The 25,421-nt window shown below is 41.9% G+C and overlaps 2 protein-coding genes across 4 annotated transcripts in view; both read right to left on the reverse strand.

The window, feature by feature from the left end:
• BCAP29 (B cell receptor associated protein 29) lies at nucleotides 1-23,983 on the reverse strand. Of its 2 annotated transcripts, none has more exons than XM_084510017.1 (8): nucleotides 23,791-23,983; nucleotides 23,338-23,489; nucleotides 19,967-20,067; nucleotides 18,137-18,287; nucleotides 13,150-13,285; nucleotides 10,403-10,514; nucleotides 2,311-2,411; nucleotides 1-972 (listed from the first exon to the last, which is right to left on the reverse strand). In XM_084510017.1, exons 2-8 carry the CDS (start codon nucleotides 23,427-23,429, stop codon nucleotides 934-936), a joined length of 732 nt encoding a protein of 243 aa, XP_084366143.1. In that variant the 5' UTR covers nucleotides 23,430-23,489; nucleotides 23,791-23,983; the 3' UTR covers nucleotides 1-933. The 2 variants fall into 2 exon arrangements, with proteins under 2 accessions (XP_084366143.1, XP_084366144.1); XM_084510018.1 differs by having other exon boundaries at nucleotides 23,787-23,922.
• The window catches only part of CBLL1 (Cbl proto-oncogene like 1), a 78,634-nt gene that overhangs the window by 38,982 nt on the left and 14,231 nt on the right, over nucleotides 1-25,421 (reverse strand). The window lies entirely within an intron of this gene.

Here is a 25,421-nt window from a genome sequence, read left to right on the forward strand (position 1 = left end):
TGAACGTAAACAATCCGTTTAATATAAGAAACATATCCAACTTTCAAATACAAATTGGAACCAACTAACAAAAAAAAAATCAAAACAACTGTCAGAATGCCAAAAAGAGCTTATGGAAAACAGTGCACATTTATTCGAGGTATTGTATCCACACAAAAAAAATAAAAGAAAAGAATGCTTACCTAGCAAGGCAAAAGCAGTTAGGTGGCATGTACTGAGTAAAGGGATGTAAACAGTGTAAAAGTTCAGAATGTTAATAAGAACCAATTAAAAAATTAGGTTATGAAAACTGGCAGAACGCAGTATATTAAAGAAAAAGAAGCCAGAGGCATGCAAAATATTATTTGTTAAAATACATTCATCCATGTGGCTAAGTGAAAGTCACAAGCTAGTGAGATGGATTTAGAAATACAGTTTTATTTAGTTATTTTCTTTAGATTGATTGTCATTCAGTTTTCCACTGAAGTGGAAGGATTGATGAAAAGCTTGTACAACCGACTGCTAAATGAATTTTTGAAGACTCCAAATAGGTGTCACAAGAGACTTTTTTTTAGGTAACTGTGTTTTTAAGGTTTAGCATGATATACAATCTCACTCGAATTCTACAAGCAAATGGTGCATGATCTTTTACCATTTTGAAAGGTGAGAGCTTTGAGATCAGTTGCTCCAGATGGAATTGAAAGATTATCGTGTTTTTTTCTCACAAGAGCAGTGACAAACTCCAGGGGAAATCTGGTAAGCCACTTAACGTTTTATTTCAAACACAGACTATATTGGCAACCAAGATATAGTAGCGGAATCTGAATCGTGACCTGCAGTGCATGTGCTTTTCAGAAAAATCAAGTTTTGTTTCAGACACGCATCGGGAGCCTAAACAGCGCGAGGCTTTTCACACTGAAGCGATCGTACCAATGCCATCCGCCTTAGACACACTTACAGGTCTTTCTTGTCTTCTGCTTCACTTGAACTCTCCTGAAAACAGAGAGATTAAAAATTATGTTTTATGTTGGCAAAATCAGAAACTGTTGACTCCAGATACCCCATTTTGCCCCTTGTACTGACCCTGTTTGTTCACTTCAAAAACCTGCAGTCCCATCAATCCTACCCCACATAATATGCGTGCTTCAGATCTTAATACATTAACAGCCATGCAGCCTACTTTCTGTTTGTGTTACAGTTGAACTGTGCAGCAAACTAAGCAGAAAGTGTTTTCTCCTAACAACTCCTAGGGATAAACCAGCTGAATGCACTGGGTGCTCAGTGCCTTCTGTACTTTCAGTCAGAGGTAAACAGAAAAAAACATAAGGATGTGTCTTCAGGACTACAAGGCTGTTGGCAATGCAGCAGCACTCCTGTGGCTCATGGTACAAGGAAGCACAAAGATAGGATACAGATGGTGGTCTCGATTTCAGAACACAGAGACCAACTGAGTGGTCTCTATAGAAGGACAGGATGAGGCTTGGAAATCAGTCAGCAGCTTTACACACCTCAAGAGGACATCCAGCTCAGATTTGCCTTTTCAGTTTGTTTTTTAATACACAGCTGAACTGCCCTTCTTGAGAAGTGGTCACCAGAATGTTAACATCATGATGTACTTTATCCCAAGGCCGCTACTTGTAACCAGACTAACACTCCTGTTAACTGACAGATTTCAACCAAAACTGACAGGCTGAGGCAGGTGTTAGGCATGCAACATACCATCACCTCTCAGACAAAAGGAACAAGCAGGGCTCCCAGTTTTACTAGAAGTAATTACTGTACATATTACAAGTATTATAGCTATGCACATATGCAAAACCAAACTGTTAATTCACCTTTAGTTTATGTTTTTTTTGTATTTTGTACTTCAGTTGAATTTTTATACTAGCCTGTTTTTAGCCTAGGCTTTTTTTTTTTCCCTTCTTGCATATTAACAGCATTGCAACATTTATAACCTAGTGTTGCAACAGCATGTTTAGAGAGCAAACAAAATAAAATGGCACCTATGAGCTATGTATATACCACACACACTACTGCTGTCATTTTCTCAGAAGCTTCTGTTTGAACTGAATCTCAACTCCCAAGCGACAGCCAAACAGTATCTGCTGATGACCAGAAGTGCAAAGAAGAAAATGCTAACAGCTTTGCCATTTAGTTCTTACAAGACAAAGTTTTACTATTTTGATGAAGTTTAAGGAGTGCTGCCCATTGTAATTTTATGCTGTACTAAAGATTTTGGTAAATTCCCCGCATCATAAGCACCTAGCAAGCAGAATTTTGCAGGTACAATTTCAGAATGTTGTGTTCATACAGTGAGCCAGAACCACCTACCTGAAGCCGTTCATATTCTCTCATCAGACGGTCATATTCTCTTTTAAGGCCTTCAGACTGCTTTTTAACGGCTGTCACTTCATTATTTGCCTTGACAAGAGCTGTAAAATATCAGGATTTATGTTTTAATTATTACTTGTATTCCTGCAGTTCCTCAGAGCCCTGCTTATATATTAGGGCTCCATTGCACTTGACAGCCCTTCCTCAAAAAAAAGCTGAAATTTAAAATGGAGCATCGTAAATGGACACAGAAAGAGACGAGGGGGACAGAAAAGAGAATGCCTTTTATTCAGGAACAGCAACACGAGGAACAGGAAGGGGGGTTTGTATGTAAAGCAAGGGCAAGACCAGTAAACTTTTTACTGAGGTAAGAAATGAGGGAGACTAGAGTCTTGTGTCATATTGCGGGTGACAACTCCAGAAAAATAAAACTCTACAACCCCCAGAGCATAGCTGTCAGACATCTTAAAAGGAAGACAGTATTCAAACACTGCACAGGATTTTAGCAAAGTAACCAAGGCTGTCTAACAAATGGGGGTAGGAGGGATATAGGGATATAATACATTATTACAGGAGCACTGACCCTCCTTTTTGCCCTGTTATCTATTTCACCATGCATGAGTTCATTCACTAGAACCATTGTTTTATGGATGAGAAGGCAAAAACGGTGGTGGTGGGACAGACAACCCTAACAGGCTTTTCCTGTGAGGAAAAATTACTTATTTCTCTACTCCCAATCTCAGCAGTAATAAACCGAGAGCAAGTATACACTGCAGGTCTATGCTGCAGTACCAGGAATCCACGGGGGCTAATTTACAACGCGGGGTAAATCAGCATAAAGTTGCGTAAAATCATTACTCCTGAACTGTTATGTGAGCATTCACTTAGACATCATTATATATCTATGCTATAAGTACCTCACAGATCTGTATATAGTTTTCTGCTGTAGCAGCACAGGCATATCCAAAAACTTGATTTACTCATGCAGAGAAACATTGCTAACGACCTATAAGGCTGCCTCACATAGCAAATGTTTCTTTCTATTTGCACCACTGAGATCTGTGTTTTTAAACATGGCTCTTTTCCTTGTTCCAACAATGTGGATGGTCCTTTGTGAGCTGCCTGAGGCAGACTGCTCTTTCCTAGAGACCTCCCAGCCACTTGAGAACTGCAGCACTTCTGTAAGAGAGCCTGCTCTCAAAAGCTGAGGAGCTTGCTGTGCTTTCTGTTAAGCCCCTAGCTACAAGCACTCTCGTCTGAACCATATTTCACTTCAGGAGCTTACTCTTGATCCCTAGTTCCTGAGACATCAGGACACAGGTCTTGACCACCTTCCTACATGCATGAAGGAAAATCCCCCCCTCTCATTCCCTGTTTTAACTAATAAAGCCGGATGTTTAAATTCAAAATAATTTTGAAAGAAATCTCGTTTTAAAAACCTTTTACGTGTTTTTCCAGTAATAGGACTTTTAACTTGCCTGAAATTCTGACCTACTGAAGTTAGTTACATTTAAGCCTATTGACTCCATGGTGGTCAAAAATTCATTCTGTACCTTTACATTCTTTCTTTCACTTCACTTTGCAGAGTTATCTTCTCAATGCAATCTTGCAAACATCTTTTTCTAAAGGCCTCGATATTTGGATAACCATGATTTCCACATACCTGGCAAGTAAAACCGCACTGCATTTACTCTTTCTGATCCTCTCTCTACTCTTGCTACCATATAAAATACTGATAGTAAAATCTGGAAATCACAGTGAAGCCAACCTGCAACAATTTGATAAGCTTCTGACTGTTAAGCTGTAGGCAAAATTCACCTCCATATGCCATTTCACCTCTGCTCAATTTGCCAGTTTTCCAGTTAACTACGGTAAAAATAGTGTATTTCTGCAGAAGCCCTAATTGACCTAACACTATTCAGCCGTTTACAAGCAGCAGCACAGTACATTGCGTGCATCTGAAAACAGCTGTATCTTTAAAACATGAACAAAGTATCTGGAGGTATCTGCACATCAAGAGAGCAAACAAGCCAGTGCACTGTTTCAATGTTTTGACCAAAACAGATGCGTGACAGGAACACCTCACCTAACGCCAGAAGGGGAAAAGGCAAAGAGCAGATTGTCCTTTCCACCTGCATTGGCTGCGGATTAGAAAATCGGCCTCGCTCCTGCTGGGGCCACAAAATTAAAAAAAAAAAAAGAAGTGTCACATTTTTGACCCCATGAATTCTCCAGCATGCCAGCTTCTCTGGATATCTTCTTGTCAAGCAACAGAGACTCTCCAGACATCACTGCTCAACTGTTTTGCCACGATGTGAACACTGCCCTACAGCCAAATCAATTGTACAGGTACATTGTTTGTCATATGGATCGCATCAAACGAACACTCCCCCAGCATAAACCAGAAAATAGTTCTTGTACACAACACAGTCGGTTATTGCTTCCAGCCTCCATCTGGCCTCTTGTTTTGCCTCAAAGGAGACCGAGCAGCTGGACTGGCGGCAAGCAAAGCCCAAGAGCTGATTGTTCCTACCAAGTAAATGCATGAGCGGGCATGAGGTGAGAGACACTGCTTCTATGTTAATGCAGCTAATTAGAAAAAAAAAGTCATTAAGTCCCAGAACTGGAATACAAAGACTACTTTGGGTTGGAAGGAGCCTTAAAGCCCACCCAGTTCCACCCCCCTGCCATGGGCAGGGACACCTCCCACCAGCCCAGGTTGCCCAAAGCCCCATCCAGCCTGGCCTTGAGCACCTCCAGTGATGGGGCATCCACAGCTTCACCACCCTCAGAGTAAAGAATTTCTTCCTTTAAATGGAAAATGAATACCTGCTCTTTGTAAGGCCAAAGAAAACCACATGGGTTTCTGAGGCTTAAAGCTAAATTCTGAAAGAATTCTTCCTAATGTCTAATCTAAGTCTCCACTTCTTAGTTTAAAGCCAATTCCTCTTGTCCTACAGAGTCCCTCCCCACAGCTTTCCTGTAGGCCCCTTCAGGCACTGGAAGATTGCCGTAAGGTCTCCCTGGAGCCTTCTCTTCTCCAGGCTGAACAAGCCCAACTCACAGTCTGTCTTCATAGGACAGGAGCTCCAACCCTCTGATAATCCTTGTGGGACTTCTCTGGACTCGTTTGAATAGGCCCAGGTCCTTCTTGTGCTGAGTGCAGCCTCAGTACTGTGAAAGGTGGAGAATCTTTTTTCCATTATTTCCCTTTCCCTTTGAAGAAATTGAAAAAAATCCTTTGGCGGTATAATATCAGAAGACATTTATGGAAAACTATCCTGTTACACTTACATGTGTGATTGGAGGTCCATAAAATGATAAAACATGTACAGTTAGGGAAAGACAGAGAACTTGTCCTTCCCTTACCATATTCTCTGCATCTTGTCCCAGGATAAGTAGTTTACTTCAGAGATCAGATTTGTCTGAAGTCAAGGCAAGATAAAGAATAAAATTGTTCTAAGGAGGTTACAACAGCCCAGTAGCTGTACTATTTCTATTACCTTCTAGTTTCAAGAAGTATGGAGAACCAAAGAGTAGAATAAAAGGAAACAGCAACAGAAGCAGCCTCCACCCCTGGTCTGACTGAATTTCTTGATTTACAGTGCTCACTGCTAAGGAAATTTGGAATGATCTGGAATTTAAAATTAGCATTGCTCACAATACAAGTCTAAAACTGAAATGATTTGGAGCAGTTTAAGACTTCAAAAGATCCCTCTCTTGAGAATATTCATGTTGAGGAAGAGCTAGACACATCTCAGAATTTAGGCACAGACGAGACAGGATTTGTCAACAAATCTTTGGAAACACAGCTCCAGTCAAGTAGTACCAGATCAATGCTGAATTCTCTCTTGAAGAAATAATGAACAGATAAACACAAAATGAGAGAAGGCAGAGCCAAAAAAAATTACACAAAGTGATTTCAAGTACCTTTGACAACCTCAAATGCAACATCATTACAAAGTGACATTACAGTAGATGATGTAAATGGCCTTGTACAAACAAAACCACACTTGCTGTATGCAGTACCATCCCTCTGAGACAACAAAAAATGAATATAAGCTTTTCTTGCATGTGCCATTGTGCAACGGCTCCCACCATGGCTATGATCTCAGCTAAAAACGTTAAGAAAGATGGACTTTGGTTTCTAAACCTCCCCCTGCCACTGGCTCAATAACACGAGACCACGGTCAATTCATTCCCCTGTCTCATGTCTCCTGTTCCCAGCTTACAAAAGAAAGCTGATAAAGGGAGATATTTTGTTTGTTTGATTTCAAGAACTGGAGTGCTTCAGCAGAGCTCAACATCAATACCGTTTTCATATGTGTGTCACCAGCCTGCCCAGCAGCACAGAAGCCCGGCTGAATTCTCACTGGTGGCAACAGTTCTAGGAAATGTATTCCCAAGGTCTGAATTTATCACTTGTAATCTTTCCAACACCCAGTGTCATCTTGGTGTTTAGGGGAGAGCTGTGTATCTGTACGTGCACACTTCCTAGAACAGTCAACAGTTAAAAAAAAAATATTTCTAAACCAGTTCTCTCCACGTCTTGCTGTTCTCTTACTTCTGTCTCCCACAGAGCTGTGCATCCATGAAACAAAACCCACCCTTGTTACACATTCTGACATTCTGTACAGCACACAAACCTCACCGAAGGATGCACAGAGGTTTCATCGGAATTTTCTCCTGCCCTCGTTGCATGTTTAGGTTAAAAATACATATAAATAAAGAGTATTTTCAGGAAAAAGTTGAACTGAAGCTCAAAGGCACCCAAGTTCCTTTGATAAGTTAGTACAAAGAGTGAAATCCTAACGGCAGAGACGTGTTATCTTTGCATTTCTTCTCAGTGTGGCACCACAGTCTCAGCTCAAAGATGCCATGAAGCCACAGCTCAACAACTGTACGCAGCTGCTGGGGACAACAATGTCCCCTATGCTCCATTAGCCAGAGGTAGAAGCTTTAGGTGCACGTCATTTGCTATGACACACTGTTAGAAGAGTGAGGAAGGGGTCAACAAGCTGGCTGGGAGTCCACCAGGAGCACCAGTCTGTTCTCTTACAAGACTCGACCGATACTGGTTGTTCTGTATAAATTTCTGTTGTGTAAATAAAGCTGGAGCCTCCACCATACACCGGGACAGCGTCACCAAAAAGATGACCCGAGATAGCAGAAAGTGGAATAGTACAGCCGTGAGGAAGTCCTGCCTTCAGCCCAAGGATGGCTGCTTCACCAAACGTCCTTTGACTCCAACCTCATCTCCAACAAAAATCCCATAGGTCTGACACTGGCAGCCACAGAGAGCCTTTAATTATCTCAAGTCAACATTTTGTTAGAAACGCATCTAACGTGCATCAGGAAAAGCACGCTCACCTCTGCATTGCCCGCTCCTAAGATTACGCATACTTAATCTCAGATAGTGAGACATTTTCCTCAACTGACAAGTGTATCAATAAAATGCCATCTCAGAGGGTTTTAAAAGTCCTGTTATTACACGTCCAGGTATGCTAAAGATGGATTTAGGCTCTGGAAGTGCCAGCCACACTGCTGGGTGCCTATAAAGTCCCCAGTATGTGGGTCTGCAATAAAGGAGTGAAAAACTAGCCCCCTTCCCTTCACATCCTCAATAAAGAAAGAGAGGGCCTCAGTGGGGATAGGAAAGTCAAGTCTGAAAGGAAAACAAATTTGGCTGAAATCTTTGTCGTGTGTTTCCAACCATTCTTCAGATTTCTGTAATTTCATTATTCAGTCTCTTTGTCTTGTATTTATATTCTTCATCTCTACCTGTCCAGAGCACAGTAAGTGGCAAAATACCTTCTTAACTTAGGATTTCACTTATGGCTAGTTGAACAAAAATATATGGTAGATTGCGTTTCCTGTAAAAGGTAGAAAGCTGAAGAACTAGAGATGAGTCTCTTGAATGTTTGCAATAGTCACTGCGTACACTGAAATTTCAGTCAGAATTTCAGGAAGAGGAGACACACCGCGTTTTCTCTGGCAAAAGTTGTAGAGCATTTTGAAAGGTTAAAGAAAATTTACCACTCCCCTGAAGTCACAGCACTGCTCTGATACTAAACCAAGTTAGTGAAATGCAAAGCAGACATGCTTCGGACAATTCCTAAGCATTGCTCTATTGAGGTACCTCACCTTCCAACACGTAGCCTACTACAACAATCCTCTGCCCCTCAAGTGTCCCCAGAACTTCAGGACTGGACTTTGTGGACACAAAAGATACATTTTAGTCATGCTCAACGGCATGCAAAAAATCGACAAGCTTGTTTTACCTCTAACAATCCCAGCTTTGATTTTTATGTAATTCATTTCTCACACTTAGTGAGCATGAAGCTCAGTGTTTATCTGCTCTGTTGCAGAAGTTTCAAAAGAAACAGCAAGTTCAATCCACGTGCAAACTCTAATACTCCATATGAAGTTGTCTACGCATGTGCTTGGTATCAAGGACCTCCAGCTTGCTCACAATAAGGTGTAAGAATACTTACCAAAAAAAAGATAGACATACCTCAACACCATTTAGCTGATGATGGTAATTAACACAATCACACGGTTTTCTGTTTGATGTTTTGGCAATGAGGGGGGTGGCATCAGGAGGAGGGCTATAAATATTTCCTGATTCATTCCTTAAAGAAATCCTCTCCCTGACTCACCCCCTCAACAAAAAGACTCCAGCATGCCTTAATTTATACATCTTTCTAGTGGACGACAGCCTGCATGGAGAATGCAGCTGAAACAGCATGTGGTAAATCTATTTATTCCTTAGCTCTCTCTAGCACTCCCGACTGAAAAGCTTACATTTTATTACTGTCACATACCAGCAGTTAGTTTAAATAAAACATATGCATTTATGTTTTTCATTGATCTTGTCACTTCAAAGGCAGCTTTCCTTCATTTCTTCAAGAAAACAGCAGGAGAGGGAAAACCCACAGTCAAACCTGCCTGGGAATGTGCATTAACGAGACCCTCTATTTAAAGGTTCTTGTTGCTTCAAGCCCAGCTGAAAACAGCTGTTCTGCTGCTCTTGTTTCTCTTCCCAGTGGACAACGAAAAATGATTAAATATTTGGTGTTGCTATTTTTGAAGCTTTGTAGCAGCGCCCTGCAATATGAAAGCAGTACTGTTTTGATGAAAACATGCTATCTGGTACCACAAAAACCTGTTTCATAACAGTCTGAACATCTGATTAATGCTTACAAGGTCACAGATAGTGTTATCTTAAAAACATTAATTTCAGATGAGTAGGTGTTGTTCATAAGCATCACACACCTTGGCAGATCCAAATAGAGCAGATTTTACCTGTTTGGTTCTGTCCTATCTCAACATGGATTGCCAAGAAAGCAGTTTTGACAAGCTAAACCTTAAACACGGAAGCTGCTAACAAGTGTCATGCTAGAAATTGCAAGGAATGTTTCCTTGCAGGCTAAAAAGGGATTAAAAAAAAATTATGCTATCACTTCTGTTGCAGGAGATACATACATTTAGAATACTGGTCAAAGACTTTTCTGCTACCTGACCTAACACTCACTTCATTAAAAAAAAAAAAAAAAAAAAAAAAAAAGTCACAGAATATCACAAATTGAAAGGGACCCACATGTTCCAGTCCAACTTCTGGGTCCCCAAAAGAACCACCCAAAAAAAGACCACGTGTCTGAGAGCACTGTCCAAACGTAAGCCGCCTTTAGACACAGAGTTAGTCCTGTAAGTCCCCATTTTATACCCAGACATTGGCTGCTGTATATAACACAGGAGATCAGGCTGATGCCCACAGTAACCTGCAGCTGATTCCATATCTGCTACAAGTCACCACTGAACAAATCAACACCATTTACATGTATCAGTTTAATTTGTTAATGATTACCATTTAACTAAGGGTGTTCAAATTACACCATACACATTTTCATAACAAAAACATAAAAACTAGGCATGGTGATGACGTTGTTCCTGTTCCTAGTCAAATGTAAAGAAACCCCAAACCAAGTGTTTCTGTAAACTGTAGTTAATGCTACATTTAGAATAAAATTTTGACCTCTGGTGTTGAAACAATCCTTCTCATAAACACAAAAAAGTCCTAACCAATATTTACCATTTGATGTCTTCTGTAATTCTGCTCTCAAATGTTCAACTTCCTTCTTCAATTTTTCATTAATTACTTTTGCTGACTCTTTATTTCCACCGCTTCCTCGTTCATTCAAGGCCTATTAAAAACCATAGATGCTACAATTACTTCTGGTTAAATTAGTTGAATATTAATGCCAAACTACCAGAGAATATCAGCCTTGAGTTTGTAAAGTGACAAGTTTTATCAAATGCCAATACAACACAGGCAGATACTCAGTCTTTCCAGGGATAAAAATTAAAATAATAATAATAAATTGCTCAATTTTGTAAGTTGATATCAAGTCTTGTTGCATACATATGCATATAGGTGGCATTACCTTCCGTGTAACAGGACCTGGTATCTCTGGATCAAGCCCACAACTTCCGTTTAGGTTATAAAAGGCTTTTCAAAAAGACATATACTAGGACTTCGTATGGTGTTTATATGCAACTTTTTCTAATAATTAAGTTATCCTGACTTAGATGTGACCAATCCCTCATTTTAGGTTCATAGCTACCTCTTTAATCTTCAGAATACCTCAATACCCAGAATAGGTTTCTACTGAAATTCAAGTAAAAACTAAGGAAGGATTCAAGAGTAGCCCTGTAAGCACAGGACACAAGAGCAGTATACTCCCCGTACCCTGAAAACATTGGCACCGCTATACTTATGCATGCTATGATCATTGGTCATTGTAGCAATTGTCTTTAAGTATCAAACATTAAGGATTAGACCCCATAATTAGACCCTTTCCTCACAGAGCTTCTAGTAGCCAACCAAGCAGCGTTTCTGTTGTGACAAAGGTAAAAATAGTGCTAGATGCTTCAGGGGAAAAGGAAAAGAACTGAGATGAACAACTGTTAGGTGAACTCATGGCATCAGAGCTTACTGGGAATGAGGAGGAACAGAGGGAGAGAACAGATTACTTCAGGAAGAAAAAGAACAGTTTATAAAAACTGTTAAACAATCCAATGAAGGGAGCTGAAGAAAAGTTTCAGCATGCATTGTAACCATAGAGCAGAGGTTCTGTTTCACTCCTGGTAACAAAACCATAGCCAATTTGTTATGAAATTCTCAGCTCTTTCCATTAATACAGTTATTTCTATAAAATTTTCTCTTACGTCCAGTGCTCCATGGAACCTCTGAACAGGAGGCAGTACAAAACACTGGAGTAAACTTACAGGATTTATACTTACAGACAGAGTGCCCTGCATGCTATTGCTTTTCCCTCTCTCTGACAGGGGAATGAATCACATTTGTATTATGAACACAAATGCAGGGGGCCAAGCCTCAGAGGAGCCTAAGCCATGGTATCTCTTTGAGGTTATAAAAAAAAAAAAAAAAAAAAAAAAAAAAAAAAAAAGATTCTGAACATTTTGCATTTTCAGCACAGGGGAGACCTAGCTACAGCATGCTGATTTTAACTGTGGTTACCACTGCTTTTGCAAATCATAAAATCAAAAATACAAATAGAAACAGACAGGAATGCAGCTTCCAGTTGCTGGCTATCACTTACAAGCAGCTAAGAGAATGTGTTGCTTGGGAAACACACGCTTAAGGGTGAACGCAGAACAAAAAGGGGACTTTTGGCCACATCCCAGCAGGACAGAGAAGAAAAAGCGTAGCAGGATGCAGCAAAGAGACAAGTTCAAAGGCTATGGGTGGGAGTCTGGATTATTTTGTCAAAATACCAGACTCCCAAGATTTTGGGATCATTTCATTCTTGGGAAACAGGTAACACACCTTCGTGATCTTTATTTCATGATACCTTTGAAATACCTGTGTGATTTTTTTAAAAATCCCCTCCAGTACTTCGTCTGGAAACGTATTACAAAAAAAAAAAAAAAACAAAAAACCTGGTGCTGGTAGCCACAGACTCCAGACAGACTGGAAGGAAACCTGCACACACCTGTAGTGAATTTTATTTTGACTGGATACTTGCAGTTTGGCTTCTGGTTCATTCTCTTCCAACAGAAGTCAAAGTAACCACCAACAAGAAAAGATTTCATACATCTAGACCTTTGTTATTTCCCTTCCTGCATAAAGCTATAACCACAACAGACAAATGATAGCTTAATTTTATCCACTCTTCTCCAAAAATAACATGGTTTTGGTTCACTGGTGGTGGTTCTTTTAGGTAAGAAACGTTTGGTACTACCCGCATTAATAGCACAGCAGTGCCTTACTGAGGAAGGAAGGTACTAGGGAGTAGGCTGATCCACCATAAAAATACATACAAGAGTACAAAATACAATAAATACAAAGGACCAATTTTACAGGTTAGAAAAAGACATCTCAGGACCAGAGCAAGTCCTGCTTAGAAGAGAGAGCCAGCATCAGCACAGCTGTATCGTAGGCTTCTCTGTACTGGACTGCTGTAGCCCTGACCTAAACAGCCAGCTGTTTAAGGTAAGAAGAACGAAGTTAGTGTCTCCCTCTACTTTACTGAGAGTGAATTCAAAGAGATATTTTAAGAATTTATTAATATTTGACAAGATTTATCCCAGAAAGACAGAACTTCCTCCATTTACTTGTACCACTTCAGTTTCCTTTGTTAGTAAAATGCTCCTGAAATTTGTATTCAGTATTCTGAATTACGTATGGTGAGAAAATTATTCTTCCTTTTTCCACCAGGAAAAAAAAAAGAACAAAAATTCAGTAGCAAACTATGTCCGGATTGTTTTGTACTATCTACTTTCTGCATAAGAAAAATAAAAAAGGTAAGAAGATACCTCCTGCAGCCTTTCATTCTCAGCCAGGTATTTTTTGGCTGCTTCAGTAGTGTCGTTGACTTGCGTTTCCAGAGCTGCGTGAGATGCCATGCTTTTTGCCAACTGAGTAAGAAGGGTAATAGTACGTCTCAATACACTGGTGAGGAAACACAGTGAACAGCACAGTAATTCACAGCACAAATTAAAAAAACAAAACAAAAAAAAACACAACACACAAAAACAACCCCTTTTGTCTGTCTTTCAACATTAGATATGAAAATGAAAACACAAAGCACCTGAAGGGAAACATCCAGGCTCCATAACAACAAGTAACAGAAGAGTAAGAGACTGAAAACACATTTTCATCCATCAAAAATCCGTTTTTTACTTGAAAAGGGAACCAACCCCTCCTCCCCAAATCCACAGCCATTAGGGGGTCAGACACCTCGTTGTGTAAAGGCTGAAATAATCTTACATGACTTTGTGTTTTAAATATGATGGCTCTCTGAACACAACACACAAGTAATACGTTATGGTAATGAGCATGATTAAAAATAACAACAAAAAATACCCCTCCTCTTATAAAAGGCCTTAGCAGAATAAAATTAGCAATATTTTATTAACCCTCCTATTAACTCAAAGTACTCTGTCAGTACCGTATAAATCAGAACATGCACGAATGTCAGCACTCATCTGGCATCTCAAAGCTAAGCTTTGCAAATACCTTCCTTGACTTGAACTAGTGATTGCTTCTTTGCATCGCTACTGCCATTATTGATTCATCTTGGAGTCTTTCAAAATGGTACGTTACTGAATCATGGGAAGGCCAAAGCAACACTGAATTGAATTTGTTCCTGACTATATGGCTGCTCTTCAAAAAAAAAATTTGAAAATCCACTTTGTTTTTTCATAACTGAAAGCATATCAACAGACCTTGTAGCTCTCAAGGTGAGCCTTCCACCTGCTTTTTCACTGAAAGCTCATGACTTTCTCTGACTCTTTTTAATAAAAAAGTTACTCTTTGTCACTGTTTATCCAGGATACATCAGCCAGAAGACAGTAAAACACCATTATTAAAACAGAATCACAGTACTGTGTAGGTTGGAAAGGACTTCAAGAGGTCATCCTGTCCGAGATCCAGCTGAAAGCAGAGCAGGCAGAGCAGACTGCTTAGGGCCTTGTTCGGCTGAGTGCCCCGCATCTCCAACGGCATTCCTCAGACTTTTAGGGTCCTTCTTCTAATGCACAGCCACTCTTGCTAGTAGAAAAATAGTTTTAATCACAAGTTCCAGGTTTCGGTTTGTGCATGTTGACTCCTGATATTCCAGCATGGATCCACTGAGGAAAGTTCGCTCCATCTTCTCAACTCCCTCCAACTGAACAGCTGCAGAAAGCAAATCGTCTTCCCTTCAACTTCACTCCTTAGGCTGAAGCTGAGCATCTTCAGTACCAGCTCGTATGTCACACAGTTCAGCATCCAACATTCTTGGTGCCTCTCTGCACTACTGCAGTACGCCAATGTCTGTTAAACAATGGGGAGCCAAAACCCTACAGGGTCCTGCAGTTGCAGTCCCACAAGCACCAGATGGGGAAATAATCATTTCTCTTGACCTGCTGGCTACACCCCTGCTATTACAGCCCAATAAATGAATGACTGTCCACGAGGACCCCCAGGTCCTTTTTGGTGAGGCTGCTTTTTACCCTAGTAGTTAATCCTCAGCCTGCATGGGCACTCTATGGGGTCATTCTGTCAGATGCAGGACTTGCCATCTGCCTTTGCTGAACTTCATGAGATTTCTGCCCCCACATTTCTCCCGCCTGTCTAGCTCCCTCTGAACAGCAGCCCTGCTCTCCAAGACATTAGCCACTCTGATTTGGACTTCCCCAGTCTGCACACTTGCTAAGAGCACGCTAACTCATCATTCAAGTTGTTAATGAGGTCATTAAACAGCATTGGGTCCAGTACTAATCCCGGAGGGATACCAGCTGGAATGTACATTACTAATCACCACCCTTTAAGCCTGGAGACCCAGTCAATTTTCCACCCACTTTTTTTTCCCACTTCCCCAGGCCATCTCCCCCCAGTTAGGCTATCAAGATACCAGAAGAGACTGTCACAGGCCTTGCTAAAGGCACACAGCATCCACTGCTCTGCCCTTTATCCACAAAGCCAGCCATTTCATCACAGAAGGCAACAGGAAGGACCAGGCACGATGTCTGCTCAGTAAATGTGATGGTTTTTCCTAGTCACCATTATCCTTTATGACCCTGGAAATGGCCTTAAGGAAGATTTGCTCCACAACCTTCCCAAGGACTGAGGTGAGGCTGATCAGTCTGTAGTACCCCAAATCCTTCTTTTTCTCCCCAGCTGTACCTGCTGCTGCTGTGGGGAACGTTACTCTCCTAGAACTGGGAGGCCAGAGAGCAGACCTCATCAGCAAGAAGCTAGGCAATGTGGGATTGGTAATGAGACACCCTCGCACCCTCCTTGCTGTCAGGGCAGCACAAGCAGCAGAGAAGTCCTTGACTTAGCGTAAGGACTTCTCTGCAACAACTAAAACATTGATGTGTTATCAACATTATTTTTCTCCCAAATCCAAAACACAGCACCGTAACAGCTACTATGACAAAAGTTAACTCTGTCCCAGGCAAACACAGGACACTGCAACTGTGCACAAGCTTCTAAAGCCTCTTTTTTGTTTCCTGTGCTGTACAAATTTGTGTTCAAACACTGAAGATTGGCCTCCAGTTGTTCTCCTTTCACAAGGGATGTATGAGAGCCTTCCCCATTGCGTTGTCTTTCTGATGCTTCCTAGATTTTCCCCAAGCCTTCACTTCTTGAGAGCATGTTGCTCCCGACATACCTTTCTTAAAGCCATTTTCAGCTTCATACTCTTGCCCTGCTTCATCAGAGACCCTCTTCATTTAAGGTCCCACGATGACAGAAGCCCATACACTAAAAATCACCCACACACTGACCTGATGGATGCATCCACTCCACTCAACCCTTTTTCCCCCCTCACTAAAACTGAAATGAACTCCACCAGTGTCCTCCTGCTCTTTCCCTGTGCTCCCGGAGCTTTGTAGTCGCTTTTCACACCCCAAGATATCCAAGTGCATGAGCAGCACTGCTTAACAGGGGGCCAGGCAGACCTTGGCAGTCTCTCCACTGCTGAGACATCAAGTCAGGTTAGCAGATTGGCATCTCTGCCCTACCTGGAGGACAGTCCTGGGTAGCTATGATCCTCCTCTTCTCTGTGCAGACACTTGACAGATGGAGACTCTGCTGGCCCCGTTACCTCCCCTGACTGGAGGTCGTTTTCCTCATATGTTCCCAGTGGCCTGCAATTGCTGGACCACAGATGGAGGAGGAGTTTCTGTTGTGTTACTAGAAGCAACAAAACTTCCAGCCTCCCCCATCTTGGGAATTTCCACCTACCCCTCTTTTGGATTTCTCCACTTAGCCACTGCACTAAGATGAACCAAAAGTGACCCAAGGAATGAACCAGGAACATCTGAGTACCTCTTCACAGGTACAAGTGGCCTGAACTTGGCTGGGTGGCAGTAGTAGGATATGACAAGGGAGCCCAAGGAATACTTCCCTCCCTGCCTCCTGAAAAACATCATGCATTTTTAACAGATAAACAAAATAACTCTAAGTTGTTCGCTCTAGCCATTATTGTAGGAGTTTTTACTTCTCCTCAATCTTTGTGAAAGGCCAGTAGCCCCCAAAAGACCTTTGGCAGACCTCTTCAAATACACAAGCTTTCTCCACCATTATATCTATTATGGCCACCTACAAGTTTTCTTCCTTGATAGTTAAGTGGGAGTACGCTCCTGGGGGACCAGCTTCTAACTCTAGCCCAGGACACAATCCAACTATTCCCCCCTTGAAGCAGAGATCAAACACACATTTGTGCATATTTACTTAACCTTTCTGCAGGAAGATGAAGAACACGATACATTCCTATCACTTCTGCACAAGGCTACAGATGATTTTTTTTTTCCATTTTTCTTGCTCAAGTTTTGTATGAACTTTTTCTTCCTTGAAGCTTCTTTATGTACAGTGCCCCTCCTTATAATGACTAACTAAGATAGCCATACATTAGTCCAAGGGAAACAAGTTCATCACAAATCTCTGTAATTCCAGGCATTTTCTTATTCTGTGTTCCTCTTGCATATACAGAGAATGTCAAGCAACTCAAAGAACTACAGAAGAGAGTCAGCATCACCATCAAATGTAGGAAATCTTCTGACCACCATTCCTGTTCCTATTCGTTCACATTATCTGTCCAATTAGTTCATGTGCTCCTTGTCCAGCTGTGAAGATTTGCAGGTTGCCATGGCTACTGGGAAGATTTGCAGGTAGTCTCAGCTGCTACTGAGCAGTTCAAACTTGTTCTTTCTGTTACCCTGTGTTACTGGCTGTATTCAAACATCTTGAAAGGGATACCACACTTCAGGTCACAATATCACAGCAGGCCAGCTGCCACTAAGTGCTCAGTCTGAAATAACATCTGAAATTTCCCTTGGACTCTGGATCTTTGCTAACTTTAAGCTTTAGATGAAACGGTTAAAGTCAGACTCAAGTTTTGCTTCTTAACACAGCAGGATGTAATAAAATAATCTTAATATGTTGTGAGCTGGCATTAACAGTGCTTTAGCTTTTGACCTTTTTAATTCGTTTTCCTTGTTCAAAAACAAAACAGGACATATATGTAACAAAAAAAATAGTACTCCCTGAAGAAGCTTTTCCTGCAAAAGATGTTTTCTCAAACATTCCCAACACGTTGCTTTCCATGTGTTGCTCACATATCCTTCCAATATTCAAACATTTGTAAGTGATTAATTCCCGTGATCTTATTTACCTCATAGCCAATCTGCTTGCATTTAGTTTTTTTAATCTCTTGAAATCAGCCTTCTGATCTTTTTTTCTAGTTGCATTACTTTGTGCAATAGCTCCTGTAAGAAATCTGCTATGTAGAAATTCAAAAAGCGTTATACTTACAGCCACAGAAATAAGGAAAAACCTGAGATATAGAGGTTTCTTTGTGATCGGAAGAGTTTCATATGAATATGATCAATGGCATTGGTATTGACATTTGCAACCTTCTCAGTCACCTGAATGGCCGAATACTTTCTAACTTCTCTAAAAGCATCTGTTAATGGAAAAAAAAAAAAAAAAAAAAAAAAAAGATTGTCCTTAATCATATCTGTGAGTATGCACACATGATAATCCAGGCATAGAACTAGAAATAGGTATTTGCACTTTTTGCTCAGCGTACAGGCAGAGTGCAAACAGTAACATCAGCAACGTTAGTGACATGGTTAGTGACTTGGCAGTGCTAGGTTAACGGCTGGACTAGATGATCTTAGAGTTTTTTTCCAACCTAAATGATTCTATGTTACCTATCCATTTTAAAGACAGGTCTTGATAAATCACCAAAGCAAAAACGCATATCCAGAAACATGCCAAACTACTACCCAAAACATGCTTGAACAGTTATTTCCAACATTTGCACTCATCCACCAGGAACGTGGCCAAAGCGATACATTCTGCAAATGCTACTGGAGACCCAACAGTGTCAACAAGTCACTGCTGACAATGTGAATTAAAACCCAGCCAGTGGACAAACAGTAAGAAAACGGAAAGAGAAGGAAAAAAGAAGAGATGCCTTCTGAAGCATTTACCTCACATGGAATTTGTTAGATGAGCACGTGTTTTAGTAACAACAGTAGCAGTATCTACTTTTATGATTAAACGACATCAGAAAAAAATAGTTCTATAACATCTGTCAATATAGAAAGACTACAGTAACACAGATTTGAAGTGAAACTTTGAACAATGCAGTGAAGGCTTAAGACCAAACAAAATACCATATCCCCATGCTGTGTGAAGAATCTAGTCCTGCAGTGATCTATTATCTCATTGCTGCTCTACTTTGTCTCAAATCTCTCTCTCCTCTAACATAAATGACCATCACTAAAGAAAGCTTTGGTTAAAGTTTCCGATTGGAGTTCAAAGAGAGTAAATGATATCTACCAGTTTTCGATCTTAAGCCATTTACTGAAGTATCTACTTCTAGGGATACTAAAGATCTTCTAATAGATATAAAACGTTTATTTGCATTTCCACTACTTTGTTCATTATTAGGAATACAGAATTGCAATTTAGCCTGACTTTATTATATATGCAGTACATTTGTATGCTTCTCTCAGCAGCAGCTTGGAATTAAACAGCATTTTCATTGTAAGGCACTGAAAACAATCCCCTACTATCCACGTGGGAGAACTATTTCCACCTCTGAAATAACAGAGACACCACAGAAACCAACCAGGGCAGACACTAAGTGGATTCAGGCAGACAGTCATCAGTCAAGCTCCAGTTTCACTTAGGCTTTACTCCTCCTTTAGAGACCTCAGGCTTTAACAAGCGTAGCCAACAGCTGTTTAGTATCTGTGCTGAGTAGCAGTACCCAAATAGCCCAGGGCTTTGACATATTCTGGTGCATTATTTCAACAGCAGCTGAGAGAAAGAGTGCCATCTACTGCAGGTTGAGCAGTTCTGCCACATACAGGAATCAAACCTTCTGCGTAAGAAAACGAAACCAAGCAGCAGCCGAGGCCAAACTCCACTCTTCCTCTTCATTCGCTCCTATATTACTACTGTATTTGGATTCCCAATACCAAACCCATATGTGCCCTCTCCCCTTCCATTCTGCTGTAGAACTTTTAAAGAAACACATTAGGCTTGAATCTGTGCAAATTATCTACTGCCATGAATTCCATATACCAGCTTATTTTTTCCGTTTATTAGATAAAGTTATTTAACACTTACCAAGAAACAAGATGATCAGTAGAACTATTATTGTAAGGAACATCTTGTTCCAAAAAACAGCTATTTTGCTCCATAGAGGAATCATAAAAATCTTCTGCCATCTGTAAAATAGCATTGTGTTATTCAAAATAATTAAATACTAGAAGAAAAGCATAATAACCTCACACAAGAAAGCCTTGTTATTGATATGAGACTTAAGTAAGGTCTCTAACCAGCTGTTTTAACTGCAATATAATTTAGAGTAGGTACATATAACTTTCAGCAATTCCACTTGCTAATTTTTTTTTCTCCTCTCATTCTCAATACAGGCAAAGACAGTTGGTTTAACACAAAAATTTCTCACATGGCAGCAGGTACTCTCCAGATGTGCTTTATTTTAGCATTACTTCGTGTTTGTTCCTGACCATGATAAATTCAGGGATGCGGTCAAGACTGTAAAATCTGTCATTTTTCTACCCAACCATACTCCTTGTTGCCAAGTTAAAAGCAAAAACCAAACCAAAACACCCACGAAACCAACCTTCCATGAATTAAAATCATCTCTACTATCTTTCCTCAGAAGGGTCATCTTTTACATTGATGAGTCTGCATAATTATAAAGCAGGACTTACTACATTCTAACATACAATTTACAATAAAAGGACAAGTCTCATATTTATATTTTATTAAGAACCTCTTTCAAGAGCATCAATTTGCTGGCTAATGAAACAGCTTCAGACAGGAAGAGCTGCAAAAGCGGTAAAGACCACTTACTTTTCTTTTAAACAACCATCTCTTTAATATTACTACATGGAGAGATCTGCAAGAATTCACACTTACAGCACAAATGAAGAACATCTGGGATGCTCAAATGAATTTAAACCCAGAAGAGACAACAACAGACCAGACAGCTCTCTTTGCTGCAGGTTAGAATCAGTGCTACTGCATAAATAAATACCTACTTATGCTATAAAGGATGTAATACAGGCACACTAGTCAGCATTTAATTAACCAGGTAACGTTTCCAAATTTTGTTAGGACCATTTACATTTTGCAGAGACCATTAGAATTTGTCCTCTAAGTAGTTTCCAATCTACTATGAACTTAACTTAGACAGTAGCATCACCTCCAACAATGTTCTGCACCAGAAAGAATTAAGAGTTATTATTTTAGCATTATATGCACAATAATTCCATTTAAATCTTTTAGTATAATCTGAGTTCTTTATAGCAGACAGCCATAGTCTGTATCAACCAAAAAGTTACTGTCTTTAATTAAACCAAGTTGCAGCCCAAATGAAACCTACTCGTTAACTCTTTAAATATGTGATTCTTCATGTCTTATACCAATCTCCAGTTAAGAAGTGACACTGATGTAAACACCTTAGACCAACTATATTGCTAAGTTCTATTAAGGCTAAAAATTCTCTCTCTTTACTGCAAAGCATCCCTACGTTATAGTTTCAGGCTTATTTTTTCCCTCAACATGTAACGTTAACATTTATTAATGCTGTATTTTGGTGACAGAAGCCACATAAATATAATCTTTCCAAATTACAATACCGGCCACCACTAGAGATGTTGCAATCACCTGGCAGTCCAATTCTGTCTTTTTGGGTACTTGCACTTTTATATTGTCAATCTACTTGTTCTCCAGGAACTTTAATAATAATAATAATAATAATAATAATACAGCAATTTGAAGAGGAGTTAGTTAAAAAAAACGCACAGGCACAAGAGATGCAAACAACCTGTTTCTAGACTGATGAGGAAACCGAAACTTCGAAGAACAGCAGTGTCACGTTTCCCTAGCTGCGCATGCTTTGCCCTGTGACAGAACCAGCCCCCAGGTTGCCAAGATGCGTAAAGCAGAACTGCTGCCCTCCCATACTCTCACAACAGCTACACCTAGTCTTCAGCCCTACAAGATTCCTGTGGCAATTTTGCTAACAAGATAATTGACCACATCACAAAGGATAAAACTATTTAATTATTTCAGAAACTATTGTTTGAGAGAATAACTGAATGCCACAAATCAAACATAAAATTAATCCATTGTATGTTATTAAAAGCACTGTTTTTGAAGTTTGAACAATTTTTGGTAGCTGAATTTGCTTTCCAGCTTCAAAGACTCAATTCAGGTTCTATTTAAGTCATGAGACCTGTTTCAGTACTCTCAATGTGTCATCAGCCTGAAGAAACTCTTGCAGCTAGTTGCCTCACATAAGCCATTATTATTACTAATCTGATTACAACTCCCACAATGCTTTTCCCCTCTTACATACAGCTGCACTTCTGATTAGAATACAGAAGAAAACATGGAAACTCAACAATCTATGTTGAATTGCTGAACTCCTCTTAAGTTGCGATACTAGCTGCAGAGGATTCAACCATTTTCAAGACCCTCCCACAGGTTTAAGTTGTCAAATTCTAACTCTGCACACTGTAATTTTGTTTTAGGTTTTGTTCCTTAACGTATTACAGTAAAAACTGCATTCTTCATTCTGAATATATCTAAAGATGCAGAAAAAACATTTATCAGTTTCATATACAACACTGAGACGGCAGCAGATTTTCTGAACTTTTTTTTTAGTTACTAATATTCTGCAAAGAAATCACAACTGTTTCTACAGCATCATGTAATACAGCTAGCTGTATTACTTCAGAATAAATAAAAAGAGCATTACCAAAGTGGAAAAGCTACTTAGAAGAGACAATCTTAAGACAACCCTACAAGCCAGGCCTCTCCATATAATGGGAGTAGTTAACACATTCTGTTTTATTTCTTTCCCTTACTAAGGGCATTTATAAGAATGAATGATTTTTCTTAATGTTTATATCATATTCCAGAAGTGTTATTATTTTGTTCTGCTTATATATTTTTACGGAGGCTCTTCTTACAGCAGTCCTGAACCTTCTGCATCAAGCTGAAGCCTGCGTTTATTTTTCAACAAACGACCACAAATTTCTTACAAGCCTTACACGTCACATACGGTTAGCTTAAATATCAGATATGCCTTATCAGATGTGCACCCACAATGCTTAGTGCACGCCAAAACGCCGGAGACCTGATAAACAGCTCTTGAAAAGGCCGCTGTGTCATCTCATTTCCTAGTTCACAGCAAGGGGAGGCAGAAAACTTCCTTCCTGCACACTGCCTGCTCCAAAATCAACACGGAGACTTCCCCCTGACGGAAGGGAAATGCTCAGAAGAATTATCAGTGGGTAAAAAAACACATTAAGCTCCTTCAGAAAGGTTTTGGTTTCCTGAAACTGCTGGCACTCGCGGCGCTTCCAGCTCAGAGCCCAGCTACTTCGCGCTGCAGCAAAGCTGAACGTTTACCAAGAGGAAAAACGCAGAAAGCGGGTGAGAAGCATGCAGCAAACTCCTACCTCAGGGGAGAGATAAAAGGGAGGCAGAGCACGAGGATCACCACCACCTCGCCGTACAGGAAGGTGGCAACCGCCGTCCACTGGAAAGTCATCGTCCCCCGGCGGCCTGCGGGGCTGAGCGCGGCTCGGCCGGGCCCCCGCGCTGTCGAGAGCTGGTTTGAGTTTCAGAAAAGAAAAAAACATTTTCAGGACAACTTAGCGGGGCTGTCCCCGCCGTGCTGAGCGCTCGGCCTCGCTCGGCCTCCCCCATCGCCGCCTCAGCGCCCGGCCGGGCAGGACCGGTGGCGGCCCCCGTAAAGCCCTCGCAGCCCCGCAGCCCCCCCGGCTCCCTCCTGCCTCCCCCCATAGCCCGGCAGCCCCGAGCCCGGCCCGGCCCGGCCCGCGCCCGGCAGCCCCGAGCCCGGCCCGGCCCGGCCCGCTCCCCCCCGCGGCCTCCCGGCCTTCGCAACCTGCCGGGCTCCGCGGCCCGATGGCGGCCAGCCGCTCTGGGAAGGGCGGGGAGCGGAGCCTCGGCACCGAGAGCGGGGCCGCTGCTCGCCGCCGGCGCTGAGGGGAGGCGGAGCGGGCGCGGCCGCCGGGCTGTGGGGCGGCTCCGGGCTGACTGACACGGCGGGGAGCCGGGGGCGGTGCCGGGCTGGGAGCCTGCCGAGGGTGGCTGAGGGGCCTCGGGCTCGGTTTGGGACGGGACGGGACGGGAGGGTCCCCGCAGGCGCCGCCCCGGTGGGGCTGGGCTCCCCCCGCGGTCTCTGGAGGCATCGCAGGTGCCCGCGGTGCCGCCCCGGGTTTCGGGCTCTGGACGGGGAACCAGGACTGGGGGCACCTGTGGGGCGGATGGAAATCCAGTCCCGGCTGTCAGGCTTGAAAACACTCAGGGACCACTCCTCTGGTGAAAAGCACAAGGACCTACACGCTAATATTGGTTAAAATCAGCACCTTTTTTTACATTTAGGCAACGGCTAGAAGCATTTTACTGCAGGAACCTGCTGTGATCATCCTACCCCTTCATGACTCGAGCTTATTCGATCAAGGCCTTTGGCTCTGTGACTCCACTCTCCAATGTGCTCCTTAGTTTCTGAAGTTCAAGTGAAACGCTGCCTCCCCTCCTCCCCCCGGAAGCATCGCATTGCCCTAGTGTGTGGAGATCTCGTAAAACTGTGCTCACAGAGTGCTGCCATTATTCACAAAGCCACCACAATATCAATCAAACGAGGCCTCAGGCACTGTCAAACAGGTCTGTTGGGACCTCACAATAAAACTACATTCTTTCCAAAAATCCTTCTGTCCTTTGTTGGGTGTGGTGCTTTTCACCAGCATAATGAGGCTCCAAGCACGTTATCTCCATGCATTGTTATCCATTTTCCCGTTTCTCAGTCATCGTAACCACCCTTGCAACTCCCCTTCACTGCCCCTCAGTACCCTCCCCTCATCACTCTCCCCATAGTTCCCAGTCTTGCTCCATCTGCACCCACATTCAGCATTTGATCCCATTACTTGGGTAATCTAGGCCTCATGTGGTATTACTGAGGTACTGATACGGTTATCAGGCGCTGTTAGTCCTGCAAGTTCCTAGCCCTGAAGGGACTGCCAAAAGTTCAGTTATTTGTATAGTTCGGCTGTTTTTCACATAACTCCTGCTTAACCACAGACAGCAGAGTGTTGATTTGCCTGTGATCCAGACAGCCCCTGGGATGCTCATCAAAGAGCTTACCTGGCCTAGCTGAGCATGATCAACCTTCTCCACACAACTGCCTGAGGGGCCTTGGGGAATTCTGTCCCAATTAATTTCCATCAAAATGACTGCTTCATTCAGTTCTGGGGCCCCTGACATGGGAAGGACATGGACTTGTTGGACTGAGTCCAGGTGACGGACACAAGGATGGTAAAGGGGCTGGAGCCCTTCTCCTATGATGGGAGATTTAGATTAGACATTAGGAAGAAATTCTTTACTTTGAGGGTGGTGAGGCCCCAGCACGGGTTGCCCAGAGAAGCTGTGGGTGCCCCATCCCTGGAGGTGTTCAAGGCCAGGCTGGATGGGGCTTTGGGCAACCTGGGCTGGTGGGAGGTGTCCCTGCCCGTGGCAAGGG

Source organism: Aythya ferina (genome assembly GCF_964211825.1).
Source record: "Aythya ferina genome assembly, chromosome: 1".
Lineage (NCBI taxonomy): Eukaryota > Metazoa > Chordata > Aves > Anseriformes > Anatidae > Aythya > Aythya ferina.